This window comes from Pagrus major, chromosome 2, assembly GCF_040436345.1.
Source record: "Pagrus major chromosome 2, Pma_NU_1.0".
NCBI classification, from domain to species: Eukaryota; Metazoa; Chordata; class Actinopteri; order Spariformes; family Sparidae; genus Pagrus; species Pagrus major.
Window position 1 is genome coordinate 36,597,846 of NC_133216.1, and position 21,018 is coordinate 36,618,863.

Below are 21,018 nucleotides of genomic sequence, written 5' to 3' on the forward strand. Positions count from 1 at the left end.
AGAAAGAAAAAAATGCAAGAAAGAGAGAGAAGGAGTGGAAGAGCTATGGAGAGCCAGAAGCACAAGCCAGAAGGTATCTCCAGCTGGGTACACATGGACTGTCACTGGCCAGTTACAACAAAAGGAAAGATGGATGGTGCATTGATGGAACCGTCGTCCATTCTAGTTGCTGTTGTCCATCTAGTTTGGGCTGACTGGAGTCCATAGTACATGCAACGCAGCTGGGGAACTGTCAATCTATATAGTTGATAGTACTAATATATAGTACTGATAATTAGAATTTTTGAGTCACTTCTACCACACTAGAATTGTCACCACACATAATGCACAAAAATGTAGTTTAGTGCACCAGGCTTGACATTATCTGGTTAAGCCATCCAAGTGGCTAAAAGTGACATTTGACAGATCAAAGGGATTTAAGTGTGCCATGCTGGGTATTTCCCACTTATAGGGGAATGTAAAACTGGCTTCAAAATCTTTCAGAATGTTCTTTATTGAGAGTGTACAATACCTCCTCCAAGCAAAGATTTATGAAAAGAACAAAATAAGTCATGAATAATTTATCTGTTTGTATGTATGCATTTCCCTATAATACCTCGAGAACCGTTCATCCAATAGACTTCATATGTGCGGGTGTATTGCTGGGAACCAAAGGAAATGTAGTGGATGGGAAGTATTGACGATATCATTTAAAGAAAACATTTAGTAGACCTTGACATCCCCACTATGGTGGCTGCAAGTACCTGCATAAATGCTGGTGCTGCATTAGTTTACTGGCAGATCTTTACCCCTCTGATATAGCGCCATGAGATGCATAGCTGCAGCATTCTGCAGCCAATCAGGTGTCACACTTGTCAATTGTATTGCTGAGGACCAAAGGGGGTGCCATGCCAAGTGTTAAGTTATTTTAACACAAGTTTAATAAACTTTGAAAAACAAGCAAACAGCAGGCCATTCAGGGGCTGTTTGATGTAAACAGAGTCACATCACAGTGGATGGGGATCCAGGGCCCTGAAAGGCTGAGCGGAACAAAAACAGGTGGAGGCAGTAAAACTAACCTTAAGGAGTGCAGACAAGTTTCATTGGCAAAAAAGTGTAGAACTAGAGACTGTTAATAGAGTTTATTTTTAGTTCATAATATGATAAACTTGAGGCATTATTACTGTAAAATCTGCTTCGTCTTGCTGAGATGACACTGTCATTTTAAGAACAGCACAGGGCTAGACCCGTGAGAGTTCCCATGAGGCTGTAGACACAGGAAAGTGTAAGTTAACAAAACAACGCGAAACGTTGGACCACTGAGGTGTGTATTTTTGTTCATGTAGACAAAAATATCCTGGGAAACATTAAAGGGGACATATTATGCAAAACTCACTTTTTCCTTGGTTTAGTATGTATATTTGCGTATCCAGAGTGCCTCCCCACCCCTTAAGCATAAGTTTCGACAACTAAGTCAATATTTTGTACCTGGCGGAGTCAGGAATTGGGTCTCTAAACAAGCCGTTTGGATTTTGACCGGATTGTTACGTAACAATCCGGTCTTTTGCATACTCCCGCCCTCGCGCTGGCTATCTCCTCCCACACTTCGCCAGCTACCTGAACGAGGATCCACCATTTTCTCGTTCTCGCTTCACTTGTACGCGACAGCCTGACCGCTACCATGTACAACACGAAAGCCAAGCACTGCTGCTCTGTCTTCGGATGCACGGATCCTCCTGTTTCGCTACATGGCTTCCCTACCAAAGAGGATATCAGAGCGAAGTGGCTACATTTTATTTATCAGGGAAATGTCCCAGCTTCAGTGAGCAAAAGCGTTACGTCTGTGCCAGTCACTTCACGCCAGACAGCTTCCGCAACCAGGGTCAGGACTGGACGCTGGACTGGCAACAAGATTGTCCCTTAAAAGATGGATCCTTACCCACTGTCAATGATGGAGCTGTAAGTATTTAAAAAACAGTGTAGTTTGTGTTACTTTGGCCGTTTAGCACATGAGCTAACGCTAACCGTCGATGTAAATATGAGGCTGAACCAACATTACATGTGAAGTTATCAACGTTGGGCTTACTGGCCGTAGTATTCACGATAATGTTAATGTTACCAAACGTTAATTTGTCATATCAGCACTCTTTTAAAACATGACAGTGAATTGAGAAAATGAATTAGGATATTGAGATTTTATCGCTTCTAACCGGCCGGTGAACCACTGCTCGGCCGTGAACATGGGGAGGAGACGGTGTGAAATGTCTCAGTTGTTCGCGGACGGTGAGCTGCTGTTCCGCCGTGAACAAGCAGAGGAGATTGTATGAAATCGTCTCAGTTGTTCGTGGACGGTGAGCTGCTGTTCCGATGCGAACAAGCAGAGGAGATTGTATGAAATCGTCTCAGTTGTTCGTGGACGGTGAGCTGCTGTTCCGCCGTGAACATGCAGAGGAGACGATATGAAATCGTCTCAGTTGTTCGCGGATGGTGAGCTATGTTAATTCAAGGACTAAAGGACAGTGTGTTAGATGCCCAGGAGTAACTTGGCAGTCGAACGACTTCCTGTGTGTTGGTATACATGTAATATGTGTGTAGCGTTAGCTGCTGGCATGAGAGACCAGACCTGAGAGTACCAACACGTTATCTGCAGTAAAGCAATCACTACTTTGTTTTGGAGCCGGAGACAGGGGTTAGCTGCTACATGTCTGCTGTGCTACTATCAGTCATATGCAGGGATGAACACAGAAAAGTTGCTTCGCAAATGTGTATAGCTCGTTGCCATGGTCACGCGATGCCTTCCTCACGTCTTCCGCCCGGCAGGAAGAGGTGGGCGGCGCACGCAGTAGCTCATTAGCATTAAAGGGAAAGGCACTCAAACCGGCCGCTTAGAGCAGGGCTGTGAAACTGGTGTGTAAACAACCCTGCTGTGCTCAATCCTTCATTTTTTTCGACCAAAGCATGTTACTATCATTCCATTTAGACATCAAGGAACCATGTCAACAAGCAGAAATGAGCATAATATGTCACTTTTAATGTAATACAGAAATAATCAACAGCATCAGCAGATGAGGTGATGTTTAAGTTTGCTGAGCAAGTTTGATGATTGATGATTTTGTATTCTTGCTGATTTTTGTAGATCGTTACAATGTGTTGAGTGTCATCTCTCGACCAGGCTGAGGAAAAGAGTGAACAGCGGGGAAGCATTTATTACATTTGTGGGTGAAAATCCAAGTGTACAGTGCTGTATGCTAACTGTCTCAATGAAATGTGTGTATTTTGTATACTTTTGCCAAATTTAGAGGGGAGATATGCCGTGTTGGGTTCCAGGTGTGTGTCTTTGTGCGCAGGCTACACACTGGAGCGAAAGTGAGTTTATCATTTTCTGATGAAGTTTCTTTTGGACTAAATGCACAGTACATTTCCACTTAAGTAATGCAATTTGCTGAAGTTCCTGAGATAATTGAATACTTTTGTGGATTAAAAAATGTATTTATTTGGACTGTATTTTGTTTTCTTTGTTTAGAAACAAGCCACTACTGTTCCCTATTGTCTATACTATTGCTTATAGTATTGTCTATTTGTTAGGATCTGCGGTGCCTTGTCATTTCCCCTTGTTTCTCCTGTGTTTTCCCCTCCCTTCTTGTTGCATGTTTGTCTCCCTCTGTCTGTCAGTGTCGTCTCAGGCTGGCCAGGGCTGACCTATATTCTGTTCATCAGCCAGACTCATCTCACCTGCTGCTCCACTCACCTGCGGTCCATCTACACTAATCACCAGAGACCTGTCTTAAGCCAGTCCTTCCCTCCCAGTCTCCGCCAGTTCGTTGTGAAACCAACCGTGGTAACACACAGGCCTAGTTGAGAAGATTTTGCGCAATTCTGCTTGTATTTTTTGTCTGAAACCTGCCTTTTTTCCCTCTGTGCTGCAGACCTGCCACACGCACCAGCCCGTCCAGTCCTACCCAGCCTTGCCTGTTGTCACTTCAATAACCCAGCTCTGGATTTTCCTCTGAGGACCGTCTGGAACTGCTGCCTTCTTTGAACTCTTTTTGTTGTCATTAAAGACCACCTTTTCTGTGAACTCCTGTCTCAGCGTCTGCATTGTGGGTCCAGTTTTGAAGTACTATGCAGCATAACACTATTGTTTGTAGTATTGTCTATAGTATTTAGGAATTGTCCATTTTGGTCACTATTGTGTAGTTGGTCAATCTAATCTATTTAGACAGTGAGCTAGACAGTCCACTTTAAAGGTGCATATTTGTTAATGACTGGTTTTCCTGCACCATTGTTACCAGAGTACTAGAGTGAATAGTTGGAGTACCTGTATTAACCATATAAAGGCAAGATAACCATCCTGTACTGTTACTGCTGTAATTATCTACAATCCTCAACTTACAGCATTAGTGCTGTTCTTATGTATTTTGTAAATTCAGTCGGGGAATAAAGACCCACATAAAATTATCTTCTGTTTCTGGTGCTGTCCTTTTATGACCAGGCCATATAAGTTTCACTTCCATTTTAGTAGAGGAGCACATGGCCGGTGCTGCAGGTTTCTCTCATCCTCTGTGCACTGTGGAAGGACATTATTCTGTACACTGAAGATATTGAAGGCCATATCCATAAGTTTTCTGATATTTCATAAGTCCTTAGTCATCTATTGTGAGTGTGGAATATAAACATTGTTCAAGTTGTACATTATTAGGCTAGCAATTTTTCTTCTAATACTTAAGTTGGGAACCCTAACCTTTTGTCTGTTTGTTGCTGTGTTTTAGAACACATTCATGTATAATTGTGATTATGCGTGATTCTGTACATACTGCGGGAACTCCTCGGTCTCGCCACTCGAGCTGTCCCTGCTGCACTCAAACTGGTGGGTGTTGACGGATGAGGGAGCATGTAGGAGAACCGCAGCGAAGCTTTTCCGCAACGCATATGCAACCAGTGGAATTCTGGAATAAGAGTCTTTCTGAGCATGTTTGATTGTTTGGCTAGCTGGATAAACTGCTTCAACCAAGAAGAGGGAGGCCAGCACCAACTGTTGGCTGCAGCCCTAGAGTATGTTCTGCCCAGAGCCATATGGATAAAGTTAAGGGGTTAAACCTATCTTTTAATGGTACTAGTTAGAAATAACGAGGTGTCAGCTCATTTGTGCTTTAATGGTAAAGTCTTAATAAACCTAAGCAGTCAGTGTTGAGTGTGAAGTAGCTGGGATGAGCGGTTCTCGAGAAAGCTGCAAGCAGCAATACTGGAAAGGCAATCAGCCTGTTACAAACAGGCACTTTTTAAAAAGGCAGGAAAGGACAGGAAAGTCCCTCAAAGACGTTTGTTTGAGTTTTATCTTGACTTAATCTACATCAATCCTCTTACAACTGCCAACTATTATTATTGCTTTAGAGGGCATATAGACCTGGCAGCTGGAGAAGCTGTTGCCATTGTGACTGAGATGGGCAGAGCACAACAGATCATGCAGCGAGGTCAAGGTACCTAAGCTGCATCTCAAATTACACCAGTGCACACCAACACTGTCAGCCAAACACACACCATGCAATGAGTCTGGGCACACCCTACCTCACACTACAAAAAGCCTTCCTCTGGCTAGCACAGGATCGTCCTCACCTATAGGCGGATTTTACCTGTGATGTCAAACCACAAGGAGGTGGAGCTCTGCTGCAGTGACACCACACCCACGATTTCAGCCACCTTGTCATTCTCCATGACAGTGAAATTGTAGAGTGGCTCATCGAAGAGCAGTGGGAGAGTCGAGGGAGGGGGTCGACGGATCCACTCTATGTGTAGGCGAGCTGTGGAGGACTTTTGAGGACGACCGTTGTCCATCGCTTTGATCTAAAGAGAGAAGCACAGTATGTAAGATTGTAAGCTAGGGAAAAAAGAAAGAAAAGAAGAAAGAAAGAAAAAAGATGCACAATATTTTTGAGTTTTGACAATCTTGTTTCGATGCAATGTGAAGTGACATCTGGCAACTCTAAACCCAAACCACTATATCGATATCGAGGAATTAAGTAAAACCTTGGATTATGTCCAATGCCAAGGTTTTAATTTTTTTTTTTTTACCATTTTTATTCCCTACATTATCTAGTGTGGTAGCTACAGTATGGATAACACTGGAAATGGTTATAAGTCAGTCATTACACATAAGGATGGGTACCGAAACCCGGTATTAAACGGGCACTGGGGATAACTTTAGAAAGACTGTGGTATCAATAAGCTCCGATATATCAGTTCTGCTAATGGTATTGGTCTATGATTGATTTTAATTTTTCCCAATCCTGAAGAGAGATCTGTATCGGAGCCTGTCCTGTGCAGGGGGCATGGCGGGCTCTCACTGTCTGTCCGTCACCTCATACATATGCCAGCACAAACAGAGACACAGGCACCCTGCTCCAAACGGAAATGACAGAGAAAGGCAAACATTCAAAAGTCTGGTTATACTTCACAAAAATCCATGCAGACAATGCTCGTTGCCACTGTCATTCACGAAGGAATATAGTGTGTAATTCCTCCGGAAAACGTGTTTTTCACCCATTTAAATCATTAATGTAAAAAATACCCATTACATTGAAAAATGCATTATTTGTGGTTAAAAATAGCGGTTGTTGGTAATGTATTAGAGACCCCCACACGACATAATCTTAAGGTCTGTCTGGCTACATAATGCATACACTACTTCCTGCACAGACACTGAATGTTGGCATTGGATGTAAACCATGATGTGTGAAATTGTCCAATATGGACATAATTTTTTGGATACAGGGCTGAAATTAGAGGTGGCCTAAATCCATACAGAGTCAATAGCAAGCTTATAACATATGCAGATAGATAGATAGATAGATAGATAGATAGATATTCCCTGGTAAAAACCGAGGCAAAAGTGCATCTGATAAATTAAAAATGTTTCAACTTGACCTTGACCTTTACTGACTCTTATACTACCTGGTCCCAGGTTTGTTTTGTCATCATTTAATTAAAATATTTAGGAATATTAAATATTTAAGTTCGAAACTGAAATAATGAATAATGTCTTGAAATTGGATACAGTGCCTTGAGATTAGGTAATAAATCACCTTAAACTGGCAATAAACAACTTTTTCCTTCTACTTATAATTCTAAAGTAAATATTGATTGCACTGTGTAATGGCTGCAGAAAAATACCACCAGCTGTGCGTTGATTGGTTCCCTTTAAATGTTGCTTTCAAAGGGCAAACTATGGTACAAAGAATGCGTGTCTGCCATTGTGCAACCAAAACACGAGGATACAGTGTTCTCCCTGGTCACTATCCTGAGGTAACGTGGAAACAACTAGAATAACCATGTAAACTACACTGCAAAAGAAAAAGAACCCTGCTGATGGAGGAGGCAAAGAAGGTAAAGAGTGATTGAAACCAAGGTAAAACAAGAGTGAAACTACAGGCATTCACTTGATGGAGAGCGCTCCAGTGTTGTGTCAATGTCTGCTCCCCTGTTGATATGTGTTTCCTCCTACCACCAGGACTTGAGATGGTCCAAAACCAGCATTCTTTCTACTAGATCAGAAAGTTACAAAACCTGTCTACTTATTAATACAACCAGCTGTTTTACTCTGCCTTTCAAACTCTGAGATGAGGGTTTCTGGGTCAAATTGGGATTCTTACAGTTGTTCTTTGCTTTGGACAGTAGCCAGGCTGCTAGCAGTAGCCATGTTGCTAATGCTGTATTTGCGACAGTGGCACCAACAGTAATACCACATGGAAATACTAGCAGTGGGGAAATTTGAAAAGTTGTCTATGACTGCTGAATCCTCATTCCTCTTAACCTGCAAGTAGTGACCAACAAATGCTTCACTATGCCCCCAATTCTCTACTAAGTTCATTCTTCTAGTCTTGATGCTGTGGTTCAGTTGATTATATTACCAAACAAATTTTCAAAAAAATGAACCTACAATCAGTAAACCTGCAGTTTTCAGTTCCCCTGTTGTCTGGGGGCCTAGCCCTGCTGCTTGCTTTGCCAGTGTGTAATCCATAAAATACCTGTCACGTATTAAAATATAAAAAAAGCTAAATGTGAGGCAATTAAAATGCAAATTCAAATAGTTCTAAATCAATCCTATAAAACAGAAATAGTTTAGACAGAACTACCAAGATTTTTATCCTGCTACCAGATTAACAGAAAAAATCATTGCGTTGATAGAGGTAACTGACTAACCACTGACTTATGCTGTGTTCCATTCAAAGTCAAAGGTCTGAATTTCCTACTTGAAATTTCAAACTTACAACCTCCAATCTTACCGTCTCCACACAGGGTAGATGGATTTTCCCTGAGTTTACTAGTAAGAATTCCGATTTCGAGTGGACCACCGAACTTGTTCTAGTAGGAGGTCAATAATTTTTGAGTTTTTAATTGTCTGGAACACAGCATAAGACTTGAATTCAGAGAATTACAAATGTCTTAAAAACTATTGGCAGACATGCTTAAAAATTGATGAAAGCTTGCATACAGTCAGGATGTCGTAGCTTCCAGCACTGAAAGCCTTGCGTGAAGATACAACTGCAGTCTTTGGGTCAATGAAGAACTTTCCATCCTCATTGCCATCCACGATGCTGTAGGAGAGGTCGCTGTTTGGCCCGTCATCACGGTCATAAGCGAACACTCGATAGATGGGCTCCCCCTTCTTTCTCCGCTCTCTCTCTGGAAGTTTGACCTGGTAGACTTTCTCAGGAAATGTGGGCTTGTTGTCATTTTCATCTAGGACCTGAACCATCACCCATACTGTACTCTGCCTGGGACTAGGGCCACCATCAGACACCAACACCTGCAGGGGCAGAACAGAGTGAGTGATTCAATGAAAATACATACTGTACACACAAAATGTGTTCCAATTCAAGGAATGGAAGAATAGAATCAAGGGCCGGACTGAGCCTGTTCCTCGTGCCCTAACTAACCTCACAGAGGACTAAATAATGGTGCATTCATGCGTTCCTCTTTAACTTGTCATTCAGCAAATAATCTTGTTTTTTGACCATCTGGGGTCAAAAACCAGATAAGTCTGACAAGTTGATTGATATTTTCTGACTTAGCGAGTTTATGAGTTTAAGATCACTTGATAGCAATGCTATCTAATTAACTTCAAATTAAAACAACTCCAATTGTGAGAACAATATCCAGGTGAAGTTCTATTTACCGTGGCCATTGCTGTGGCCAAATTGGGAAGCAGCCAGGAGTAGACTATGTTGGCTTTTCATCCCATCGTCAATTAAGAACCAGTTGAAATACTTTTGCTTTCAGAAATTATTGGACAAAAATAAAAAAGAATAAGTAGTGATACCATTGTGAAATGTTCATTATACAAAAGCCGTGTGTTCTGACAGCTACTGCATTAAGCGTCTGTACTTCTGTACATGTACTCTATAGTACATTTTCTAGAAGTGCAACCACTTTCAGCTTGTCAAAGATTAACAATTCAGCAATTAATTCCCCCGCCCTCATGGCTGGCTTGATTTATTGTACCATCTGTTATTTTGAAAATGCCAGACATGAGGAGCTGCGAAGTTGTGAAGGAAGAGTTATCAGATAATAAGAGAGAAAAGGAGGAAGAAGAATTTGACAAATACATGACAACAGCGTGTGTATTGTGTATTGAAGTTGACCTTTGACCTTTTGGATATTAAATATAACTTAATCATTTTATCGATTACACATTTGGGTGAAAAGTTGCCATGATTACTGTACGAATTCTTGAGTTATGGCCAAAAATGTGTTTTGTGAGGTCACAGTGACCTTTGACCACTAAAATGTAATGAGCTGAGTCCAAGCAGACATTTGTGCTAGTAAAAAAAATCCCTGTGATAACACAAGACCGAAACAGTAAAAAATAAGTAATAAAAACGACAGTTGACAGTGAAAACTAGTTTATACTTCTTAATACTGCATGTGTTGTGCTCATTGATAAACAGAAGTTTATTCATTTCATTCAGTTTATAACAAACCTTGTTCTATAAAAAGTTATTTTACTTTAACTTGTCTCTATTGATCAAAAACATTGAACTTCAGCTACATTCTGAGGCTGTTTTGTACATGTTTTTCTAAATATAGCAACGTCTGATCAACCCACATCTATTTCAGGCTCAAATCATCAACTTCCGGTATAATCCCATCTGCCTTTGCCAATGCCCATTCCAAGTGCAGATACAGATACAGATAATGTTCACTACCTCATCCCTACTTTTCAGGTCTAGCGTCCCTCAAACCACTTTCCAACACTCACATTCAGACAGTGATGGCAGAGGCTGCCATGCAAGGTGCCAACCTGCTGATCAGGAGCGATGCAGCACTTCCTATCAAAAGCACACAAGGATATATTTATGGTCAGCCATTCACACACACACTCACACACCAATTAAACAGTGAGCGATTTGGGGTTCAGTATCTTGCCCAAGGACTCTGCACCATGACATGACCAAACCACCGACCCTCCAATTAGCGAATGACCCGCTCCAACTCCTGTATCACAGCCACCCCCAGACTACAGTCTGTGAAGTGTACTGTAAGTGAACAGAGAAGATAGCCATTAGATCCATTCTTAATTGCAGTGCTGCGGCTATGTTTCACTACACAATATTTTTGATTGACACGTCGTTTCACTGATACATTAAGTAAATAAAAGCTGACAGAATAAGTAAAATACAGAAGTTTAAACTTTTGGGTGTGCAGCAAAAATTAATTGACAACTGACACAAAAAAAGAAAATCTATTTAAATTAGTGAAAAGCCCGACAACATTGCCATAATGAATCCAACTGAACATGTTTGTAGAACATCAGTTCACAGGAACGTCTTGTCATAGACATGTCAAATGTGCTGTTTGTGTAACACCTCTAAGTAAATGGTAAATAACTTGCACTGTGCTTTTTTAACTTAATGGACAAAGTGCTTTACAACTGGCCTCTCATTCATCCATTCACACTCACACACATCAGACACTGATGAAATGCAGATGGACGTGACAGAGTTGCCATACAAAGTGCTAGCCTTCATCTTGAATCAAGGTAGAGGAGAGAAGAGACAGGTTCATATAGAGACCTGATACTAGAGGCCAGACTCACAACAAAGATCCATCTGTGTGTGTGTGTGTGTGTGTGTGTGTGTGTGTGTGTGCGTGCGTGCGTGTATGTGCATGTTTGTGTGTCACATAGGACAAGACAAACGTACATACGCTAGTGTAATTATTTACTAAAACTGCTACATGTGTATGTACTGTGTGTGCATCTAGAGACAACAACAGTACAACTCAGCCATGCAGACTCATGTGCGTGTAAGTGTGACTCTTAACACAGGCATGCATGTCTGTGTGCACATCTCGAGACTGCACAGACATACATGTGTGACTCTTAACAGTCAAGCTTCAGTTGCCAGAATCAACATGGACACTGTCAACACAGAGGGTGGAGAAAACCAGCTGATAGCTGATCATGTTTCATTATTGTTTTCTATCTGCTTTTGCTAAATTTCTCTACTCTAATTCTAAAATCAAGCTGTTAAAGTTACAGTGTGTAATATATTGAGTATTTAGCGACATCTAGCGGTGAGGTTTGAGATTGTAACACTTCCTTGCTCACCCCTCCCTTTCCAAAGTTGTTGGAGAAGCTCCAGAAGCTACAGTGACTCTCATGGACAAGAAACTAATTTTTCTAAATATGGACTCATTCACAACAGTGTTGAGTATTTCTACTAATTCAAGTGATGAGGTGAAGAGGTATTTAGTTATGTCGTCTATAAAACTATAGGTTATAACTAAAAAAAAAAAAAAGATTACCATTAGGATCATACAAAGAAATTATGGAGCACTGTGAAAAATATTCATAGAATGTATTAACTCAGTGATGAGCAGACTTCTCCTCAGTTTATCTGTCACACTAAGTCATTACTTTGACCGTCTTTGGCACATTCCCAGCCCTAAATATCTTAGTTAATGTCTATGTTCCTGTCTCACTGCAACAGACATGGAATAAATCTAAATAAATCTTTCTAATGCGACGTTACCACCAGCTCTCTGAGAGGCACAAACTGAGGCTACGGTGTGCTCATATTTAACATTATACGTGGCGGCATTTCTTTTCAGTGAAACGAATGTACTGCTAAAAAACATTATCTAGGTTTTAGTACCTTTAGCAGCGGGTTATTATACACTAATTAAAACATACTTGTGAATATTATATTCCATTTCTGCCAAGTCTGTTCTGCTAGATGCCACTACATATTACACACTGTACCTTTAAGTCAAATTAGGTGTCAGGCGATCATTATTCAACTTTGATTTTTTTTTTGTTTGCTTTTTGTAAAGACAAACATGGGCAGGCTTGGAAAATCGGGGGTTTTTTTTATAAATTAGCCTAACACAAATTATATAAAGCCACAGATTGTTTTATTTATTTATTATTATGATTAATTACTGATGAATTAATGATTTGTTAATTGACAAATATGTTGTGTCAGTTTGAATTTGTTATGACCCATATTTACATTTCTTGTTAGGTGGCAACCTCTAGTGGCCCTAGTAATGATTACGGCAGCGAGGAGGACGGGGTGAGCGCAGTTACATTGGTCAGATGCAAAGCACTACTGAACAGCACCTGCCTCAATACCTGACACTTAGTACAGTATGGCTCCATCCAAATCTCCACCCTCCGGACTTGCAGACTGATGCCTCGTTTCCACAAGTGTGGGTGTACGGAGGTGAGTCAACTGGAAGTCCATTCTTTCCTATGGGAATATCTCTGTGATATCCGATGTGTCTGTGAAACTCCTCCCCTCTATAATATTTCAGTCTGGAATTTGCCCCCAGTACATTCCACAAATTGAACTTTCGCCGTGGATTTAGCTTAGTTAACATGCTGCTCACTAGCAAACACTATAGATTATTCTAATCCCTGTATGTAGTTGACGGGGTGGTGATAAACAAACCAAATTAGCCGTTCACCCATGGCTAAACAGGTAGTTTATATCCATCTGTAAAGAACTGCATTTCCTTGCATTGGAGACGAGGGGCATCCATATATTTACAGATCTATGGACACCAGTCACACACGTATGTTGAAACTAGGTGTGAGCCCTGGCGGATTTCAGTTATACGTGCCATGACATGTTCACTGGCATCACATCAAGTCTGTGAGTGTGTGAGACAGCAAGGCAAATACACCACTGATAGACAGCCCTAAAGACTACAAAAATAAAATCAATTTGCTTACCTCTATAGCCTTTACTTCTATTGATTTGAACAAGTCAGGAAAATCACTTGGAGCCATTTCAAAGCAGTTACAGATCCCAAGATCAACTGTCCAAACAAGTGTTTGCAAGTATAAAGTGCATGGCACAGTTGTGTCACTGGATCACAATCAGGAAGAAAACACAAACACCTGCTGCTGAGAGAAAACTGGTCAGGATGGTCAAAAGTCAACCAAAAACCACCAAAAAGCAAGTCTGCAATGAATTAGAAGCTGCTGGAAGACAGGTGTCAGTGTCCACAGTCAAGTGTGTTTTGCATCAACATGAGCTGAGAGGCTGCCATGCAAGAAAGAAGCTCTTTCTCCAGACGCTGTACCTTAAAGCTCGACTGAAGTTTGCTGCTGATCACATAATGATCACAAAAAACCTTCTGGAAGAAAACTCCGTGGTCACATGAAACAAAAAATGAGTTGTTTGGCCACAATGAGCAGCAATATGTTTGGAGGAGAGAAGGTGAGGCCTTTAACCCCAAGAACACCATACCTACTGTCAGGCATGGTGCTGGTAGTGTTATGCTGTGGGTCTGTTTTGCTGCCAGTGGATCTGCTGCTCTAAAGAAAGTAAATGGAATAATAAAGAAGGAGGATTATCTCCAAATTCTTCAGGAAAACCTAAAATCATCAGCAGAAGATTGGCTCTTGGATGCAGGTGGGTGTTCCAACAGGACAATGATCCCAAATACACATCAAAAGTTGTAAAGGAATGGATCAATCAGGCTAGAATTTAGGTTTTGGAATGGCCTTCCCAAAGTCCTGACTAGAACCCCATCGAGAACATGTGGACTGTGCTGAAGAAACAAGTTTGTGCCAGGAAGCCAACAAATTTAGTTCAACTTTACCGATTGTGTCAAGAGGAGTGGTTAAAAATTCAGTCAGAGGACTACCAGAAGCTTGTGGGCGGCTATTAAAAGCACCTACTTGATGTGAAAATGGCCAAGACAAAGTGTGTCGTCACATTTGATGTAATTCTGTTTATGTTGTTATTTTAGGGGTGATATTTCTGTCTGAGGAACTATTATGAGCCATTTTAACTTGGAGGTGTTCACTAATAGTATGTTTAAAGCCCCATACCGTTCCTTAACTGTACAGATAAAGACAGTTATATATATTAAAGATTAATCTTCATTTTAGGCAGGCAAATAGTCCTTGCTTCAAACAAGGATTTGTTGTTACCTGGTCTAGCAGATGCAAAGTTGTGTCCCTCAATGTTGTGGTCTTAATGTTTGCTGTATGACCAACTGTGTGTCAAGCCCATTATTTTTCAGTCACACATTGCTCCCTCACACAAATACACACACACTTACACATAGTGTGACCTCACCTCTAAAACGTGCTCTGTTTGTTGTTCACGGTCTAGTTTCCTTGGGGTTGTGGTGATCAGTCCTGAGACAGAAAAAAAATCACAGCAGAGAAACAATTATAAGAGACTAAACACACACAAGTAAGCCAATTGAGCAAAGTGACATGTTGTATATTATACATACATACAAACACATATACGTGTGTGTGTATGTGTGTGTGTATAATATATACATATATACATAAACATACATACATATTCATATATATATACATACATACATACATACATACATACACACATATACATACATACATATACATCATATATAAATACATATACATACATATATATACATACATACATTATATATACATGATAGGCAATTTATTGAAAACTGCATTTAAGACAAATCCCAAATACCTAACATTTCAAAAGGTACCTTTTCTGTTATTATGGTCAGTCTGATCACTGCATCGAGAATCATTTTGAGACATTGGAAAACAGTTAAACGTCCAAATATGAAAGAGTGGGTGGACGCAATGGTCAAGACTGCATCTTATGAGTCCATGCTCAACAGATTAATAGGTAAACTGGAAGATGGGACCATCTCCTGGGACTTCTTTTGGACACATAAAAACTGAGGAAGACCCTGGTTTGAGGTCAGGAAGGACTGAGATCCCTCAGTGACTGAAACATTCTTATTTTTTTGTATTATTTTATTTTTCATGCCATGCACTATAAACTGGATTTTGACTTACATGTAGACTTAGAGAGACTTTATTGTCATTCAGTGAGCAACAAGTGAACACAGAATGAAATTTCGTGTCAGAGACTCAGCATAGAATTAAAATATGAAAGTATATCAAAAAAATTCCACAATAAGAATTTTGGCTGTTCCAAAGTCGAGGCTTAAATCTAAAGCCGACCAAGCTTTTTCTGTCACAGCCCCTCGACTTTGGAACGACCTACCTGAGGAGATAAGGCTTGCAGAATCAGTAACTTCTTTTAAATCACTTCTTAAAACCCACTTTTATAGACTCGCCTTTTTGTGATGTCGTCTCCTCTTTTACTTTTTAATTTTTAAGTTTCATTTTATCACTTCTTTATTTATTCATTTATTTTTATCTTCCCAGTTTTGTTTGTATTCTCTGTATTTTACTCTATATAATTACTTAATGATCTACCATTTCTTATATGTTTCCATTGCTCTTATATGAAATGTTTTTATTGCACTTTATTGCTCTGTTTGTCTTAATTGTTCCTGAGTATCCTGCTTCTGCTTTGTTTGTCAAAGCACTTTGTAAACCCTGTTTTTAAAGGTGCTATATAAATAAAGTTATTATAAAAGTTATTATAAATATCAAAAACAGAAACATACTGAAAGTGCATTCAGGTATCCAGAATAAACGAGTTCAGCAGTCTGATAACATGGGGGAAAAAGCTGTTACAGAGCCTTGTGGCCCTGCACCGAATGCTGCAGAACCTCTTTCCAGTGGCCAGCATGGAAAACAGTCCATGGTGAGGGTGGGAGGAGTCTCTGATAATATTCCCAGCTCGGGACATGCAGCACTTGGGAGCAATGTCCTGAATGGAGGGGAGAGAAGTCCCAATGATCTTCTCCGCTGTCCTCACCACTCTCCTCACATTCCTCCAATCAGAGGCTTTGCAGCTTCCACACCACATGGCGATGCAGCTGGTCAGGATGCTCTCTATGGTGCTCCTGTCGAATGTAGTGAGGAGGGGCGGGGGCAGGAGGGCTCTCTTCATCCTTCACAGGAAGTGCAGACGCTGCTGTGCCTTCTTGACCAGTGCCGCAGTGTTCACAGACCAGGTGACGTTGTCTGTGATGTGCACCCCCAGGAACTTGGTGCTGCTGACCACCTCCACAGCCGTGTTGTTGATGAGAAGTGGAGCGTGGCTGGGCTGCTTCTTCCTGAAGTCAACAATGATCTCTTTAGTTTTGTCCACGTTCAGGATCAAGTTGTTTTTGCTACACCAGCCCACCAGCTGCTCCACCTCCTCCCTGTAAACCAGGTCGTGGTCATCCCTGATGAGGCCCACCACTGTTGTGTCATCAGCAAACTTCACAATGTGGTTGGTGCTAGCCCTTGGGATGCAGTTGTGAGTCATCAGAGTGAACAGCAGGGGGCTCAGGACACAGCCTTGAGGGGAGCTTGTGTTGAGGGTGATGACACTGGAGGTATTCTGACCGATCCACACTGACTGTGGTCTTTCAGTGAGGAATTCTAGCAGCCAGTTGCACAGGGGGGTGCTGAAGCCCAGGGGTCCCAGTTTGTCTACCAGATGCTGTGGAATGATGGTATTAAACGCTGAACTGAAGTCCAGGAACAGCATCCGAACATGAGTTTTTTCTCCTCCAGGTGTGCAAGGCTCAATGGAAGAGCGGTGGAGACGGCATCCTCAGTGGAGCGGTTTGGCCGGTAGGCAAACTGGAAGGGGGCAAATGTGGCAGGGAATCTGGAGGTGATGTGCTCCTTTACTAGCCTTTCAAAGCACTTCATCATAATAGGAGTGAGTGCAATGGGCCGGTAGTCATTGAGTGATGTGATCTGAGGTTACTTTGGCACTAGGATGATGGAGGCAGTTTTGAAACATAACTGAAACGGACTTTGGCTTGATCCAGTGAGGTGTTAAAAATGTCTGTTAGGACACAAGCCAGCTGATCTGCACATTCCCTGAACACCCACCCAGGTATGTTGTCAGGGCCCGGAGCCTTCCGTGAGTTGACACTCCTCAGAGACCTTCGCACCTCAGCTATGTCAAGGTAGAGTGCCTTTTCATCCCGGTGGGGAACAGTGTTGTTCAGTGCCTCAAACCTCCCAAAGAAGTTATTTAGTTCATTTAGGAAGTCCATGTCATCGTCACACGCAGGAGGGGCAATCCTGTAGTTGGTGATAGTCCATATGCCTTGCCACATATCCCTGGTGTTAGCGGGATCATGGAAAAAGTCTTGGATTTTTCGACTGTGAGCACGCTTTGCTAGTCTGATGGCACGGTTCAAGTTGGCTCTTGCTGTTGTCAGTGCCATCTCGTCGCCAGACTTGAAGGCTGAGTTCCGTGCCTTTAGCATTTTGCGTACTTCATCAGTCATCCAGGGTTTTTGGTTGGCCCAGGTGGTGATGGATTTGCTAGCGCTGACGTCCTCCATGCATTTGTTGATGTAGGCTGACACAGACATGGCATTCTCATCTATGTTGATGTGATCATTAAAAGTGGCAGCTGCTTTGAACATATTCCAGTCAGTGCACTCAAAACAGTCCTGTAGTGCCTCCATAGCCCCCTCAGACCACACCCTCACCTGCCTCACTGTAGGTTTTCCTCTGACCAGCAGGGGCTTATATACTGGAATTAGCATAACAGATAGATGATCTGAAGAGCCAAGATGGGGCGGGGGGCTGCTCTGAATGCATCTTTCATGGTTGTGTAAGCCATGCCTAATGTATTTACTCCCCTAGTTGCACAATTCACATGCTGGTGGAAATGTGGGAGAACTGACTTCATGTTGACCTGGTTGAAATCCCCAGCCACAATGAAAAAGCCCTCAGTGTGAGTAGATTGCAACTCACTGATAGTCCGGTAGAGAACTTTCATGGCCTCTTTAGTGTCAGCGCTAGGGGGGAACGTACACAGCAGTGATGGAAACTAAAGGTGCGTTCACACCGGACCTTTTATTTTTGTTGCTGGCGACAAGTTTACATATTAAGTCAATGCAAACGAGCGACTGAGCGATTAATCGCTCAGGCGAAATATCGCTGGGGCTCCGAGCGACAGCGACCGAGCGACGGAGCGAAAAAGCGCTCAATCGCTCTGTCGCTCGAGATGAGAAATCCCAAGTCTCTGGCCATCAGTCGCTTGTCGCTCAGCGCTGATAGGCTGCCGTAATCTATGTGTAACTATGACAACTACTAAAACCATGGTCGTAATACAACTCCACCGGTCCGGAAGTGCAAAGCCGGCTTTACGTTGACACACACACACGCACACACAGCCACTCGCCGGACACCAACTACAGGCGCTCCTCAGCTGGGATGGAGCGCCTGTAGTTGGTGTCCAACCGGGCAATCCTGCCTCCGATTTTGGCCAACAGCTCGTCAAACTGTCAGTCATGCTGGACCAATACAAACGGGAAGAAATGAGCGCCTCCGAGCGACGTGAAATTCACTGAAATCGCTTGAATGACGTCATCAGAGTGATCTGTTGAATTGTGCCGACGAGCGACTGCAGCTGAGCGACAGAGCGATTTTTTTGGAGCGACACGAGCGACAGCGACAAAAATAAAAAGTCCGGTGTGAACGCACCTTAAGGAAAACTCCCTGGGCAAATAGAATGGTCTGCAGTTTACATTGAGAAGCTCTTATTAGCTCTTATAGCACTCCGAGGCTATGTTAACACTCCCGAGAAGTCATGTCTATGAAGCCGAAGTCACTGGATGATCGTAATTCCAGCAAGAGATGGCGATCATATATTAATTTGTAGAGATTTTTGCCGTTTTTTGGCATATAAATATTCTAAACTATCATGAGCCAGTGTAGCCACAGCCGGACAGGGCGCCGCCATCATGAATATTAGACAGCCTGTCTGTGTTTTTATTTTTATTTGGGTGTTTTGTCATTTGTTTTTTATTTGCCATGTCTTGTGATGTCTGTGCCATGATTGGAGGGGGTTGGGGGGTTTGTGGATGCCATTTACCATCGATCTGTTGTTCATTTTGTTTTGTTGTTTTGTGTTTTGTCTTGAAATTTGAAAATTTCAATAAAAATTTGAATTACAAAAAAAGAGGCTGTTCATCAGCTGATCAAAAGTTTAAGACCATAAGCCCAAAAAAACTCAAAAAAGGACTCAGTAGTGAGTAGCCCCACCGTTCTTGTTGATCACTTCAAAAATTCGTGTAGGCATGCTTGATGCGAGTGTTTCCAGGAGGCTGGAGGGAAGGTTGCTCCATGTGGTGAAGATGGCTTTACGAAGGGCATCCACGGTCTGGAACTGACGTTCGTTTTTGTTAACGTTATTCTCCTAAAAGAAGTCACAACTCCTTCCTCAGGCAGGCGTTGTGAACTACAGTGCTGTCCTGTTGAAAGACTCAGCCATCACCGCACAGACGAGGGCCCTCAGTCAAGAGGGTTGCTCGCTGCAACATCTCCACATAGCCAGCCGCTGTTTGACGCCCCTGCACAACCTGAAGCTCCACTGTTCCATTAAAGGAAAAAGCACCCCAGAACATGATGGAGCCTCCTCCACTGTGCCGCGTAGAAAACATCTCCAGTGGGAGCTCCTTGTCATGCCAGTAACGTTGGAAGCTATCAGGACCGTCCAGGTAAAACATTTTCTTGTCAGAGAATAAAACTTTCTTCCACCTTTCAAAGTCCCATGTTTGGTGCTCCCTTGCAAAGTCCAAACGGGCAAGTTTGTGGCATGGGAGGAGACATGTTCTTTGAAGACGTTTTTTGTTCTTTAAGCCCTTCTCTCGCAGATGCCGTCTTATGGTTATTGGGCTGCAGTCAGCATCAGTAAGGTCCTTAATTTGGGTCGAGGATCAGGCTGTGTCTTAACGGACAGCCCATCGGATCCTCCGGCTCAGCACAGGTGAAATTCCTTTGGGTCTTGACTTTTTTGTCCCATAATCCACAGGATCTTTTAAGAAATTTAATATGACTGCGTCCCACCTCGGCAGCGATGGCATGTTGCGAGAGGCCTTGCTTGTGCAGCTCAACAATCCTGCCACGTTCAAAGACAGAAAGCCTTTTTGCCTCTGCCATCAGGAGGTCATGACAGTGTGAATGTCTGACAGAAAATGACATGAAAGCCAGATTTTAGCATGGATTTTGACTTTTTAAGGCTATGGTCTTAAACTTTTGATCAGCTGATGAACAGCCTGTTTGAGTTTGAATGCAGTTTTCAACAAATTGCCTACTCTCTATTTTTTGTCTCTTGCTCCTATTTCTTCTTTTTGCATGTGTATACACATGTTGCCAGTTTGACCTCACATCAAAACTTCACATGCCGCATGTCTGAACCCAACATTGCGCTGCTCTGAGAGGTGGACAAAAAAGAGCTCAGAAAATAGGGAAGAGCAACAGCATCGTGGGCAAGAATGTGAAAAGAGAAGAGTGCTTAGAGAGGGATATTGCTGACACTTCATCTATTAGGTGTGAACAGTGGACTGTTTGAGATATTTACAACAACTCTGCCTGCCACACTGCAGCAAGCAGAGTTGTTAGCTGCAGCTATTCAAGTGTCTCCTTTATTAGTTAAATAACAGTATTACTATACTATATAGTAATACTATTATACTTAATCATCATTATCTGCTTCACTTACCAGTCTTGCTTTCTTTTTTGTTCATCCTCTTTTTTTCTCTCTCTTTTTTCACTTCCAGACATAACTCCTCCTTATTTTCCTTTATTGACATTTAGTACAAACTTTGAGAAGTTATGCGAAACATGCA

At 42.1% G+C, this 21,018-nt stretch overlaps 1 protein-coding gene across 3 annotated transcripts in view; it reads right to left on the minus strand.

Annotated features, from left to right (window-relative positions):
- The window catches only part of fat3a (FAT atypical cadherin 3a), a 208,623-nt gene that overhangs the window by 129,918 nt on the left and 57,687 nt on the right, over positions 1-21,018 (minus strand). For all 3 annotated transcript variants that reach the window (XM_073493718.1, XM_073493717.1, XM_073493710.1), the window contains exons 3-5: positions 14,571-14,632; positions 8,468-8,782; positions 5,610-5,820 (exon numbers count right to left, since the gene is read on the minus strand). In XM_073493718.1, coding sequence (XP_073349819.1) covers positions 5,610-5,820; positions 8,468-8,782; positions 14,571-14,632 — 588 coding nt within the window. The remainder of the gene's footprint in view (positions 1-5,609; positions 5,821-8,467; positions 8,783-14,570; positions 14,633-21,018) is intronic.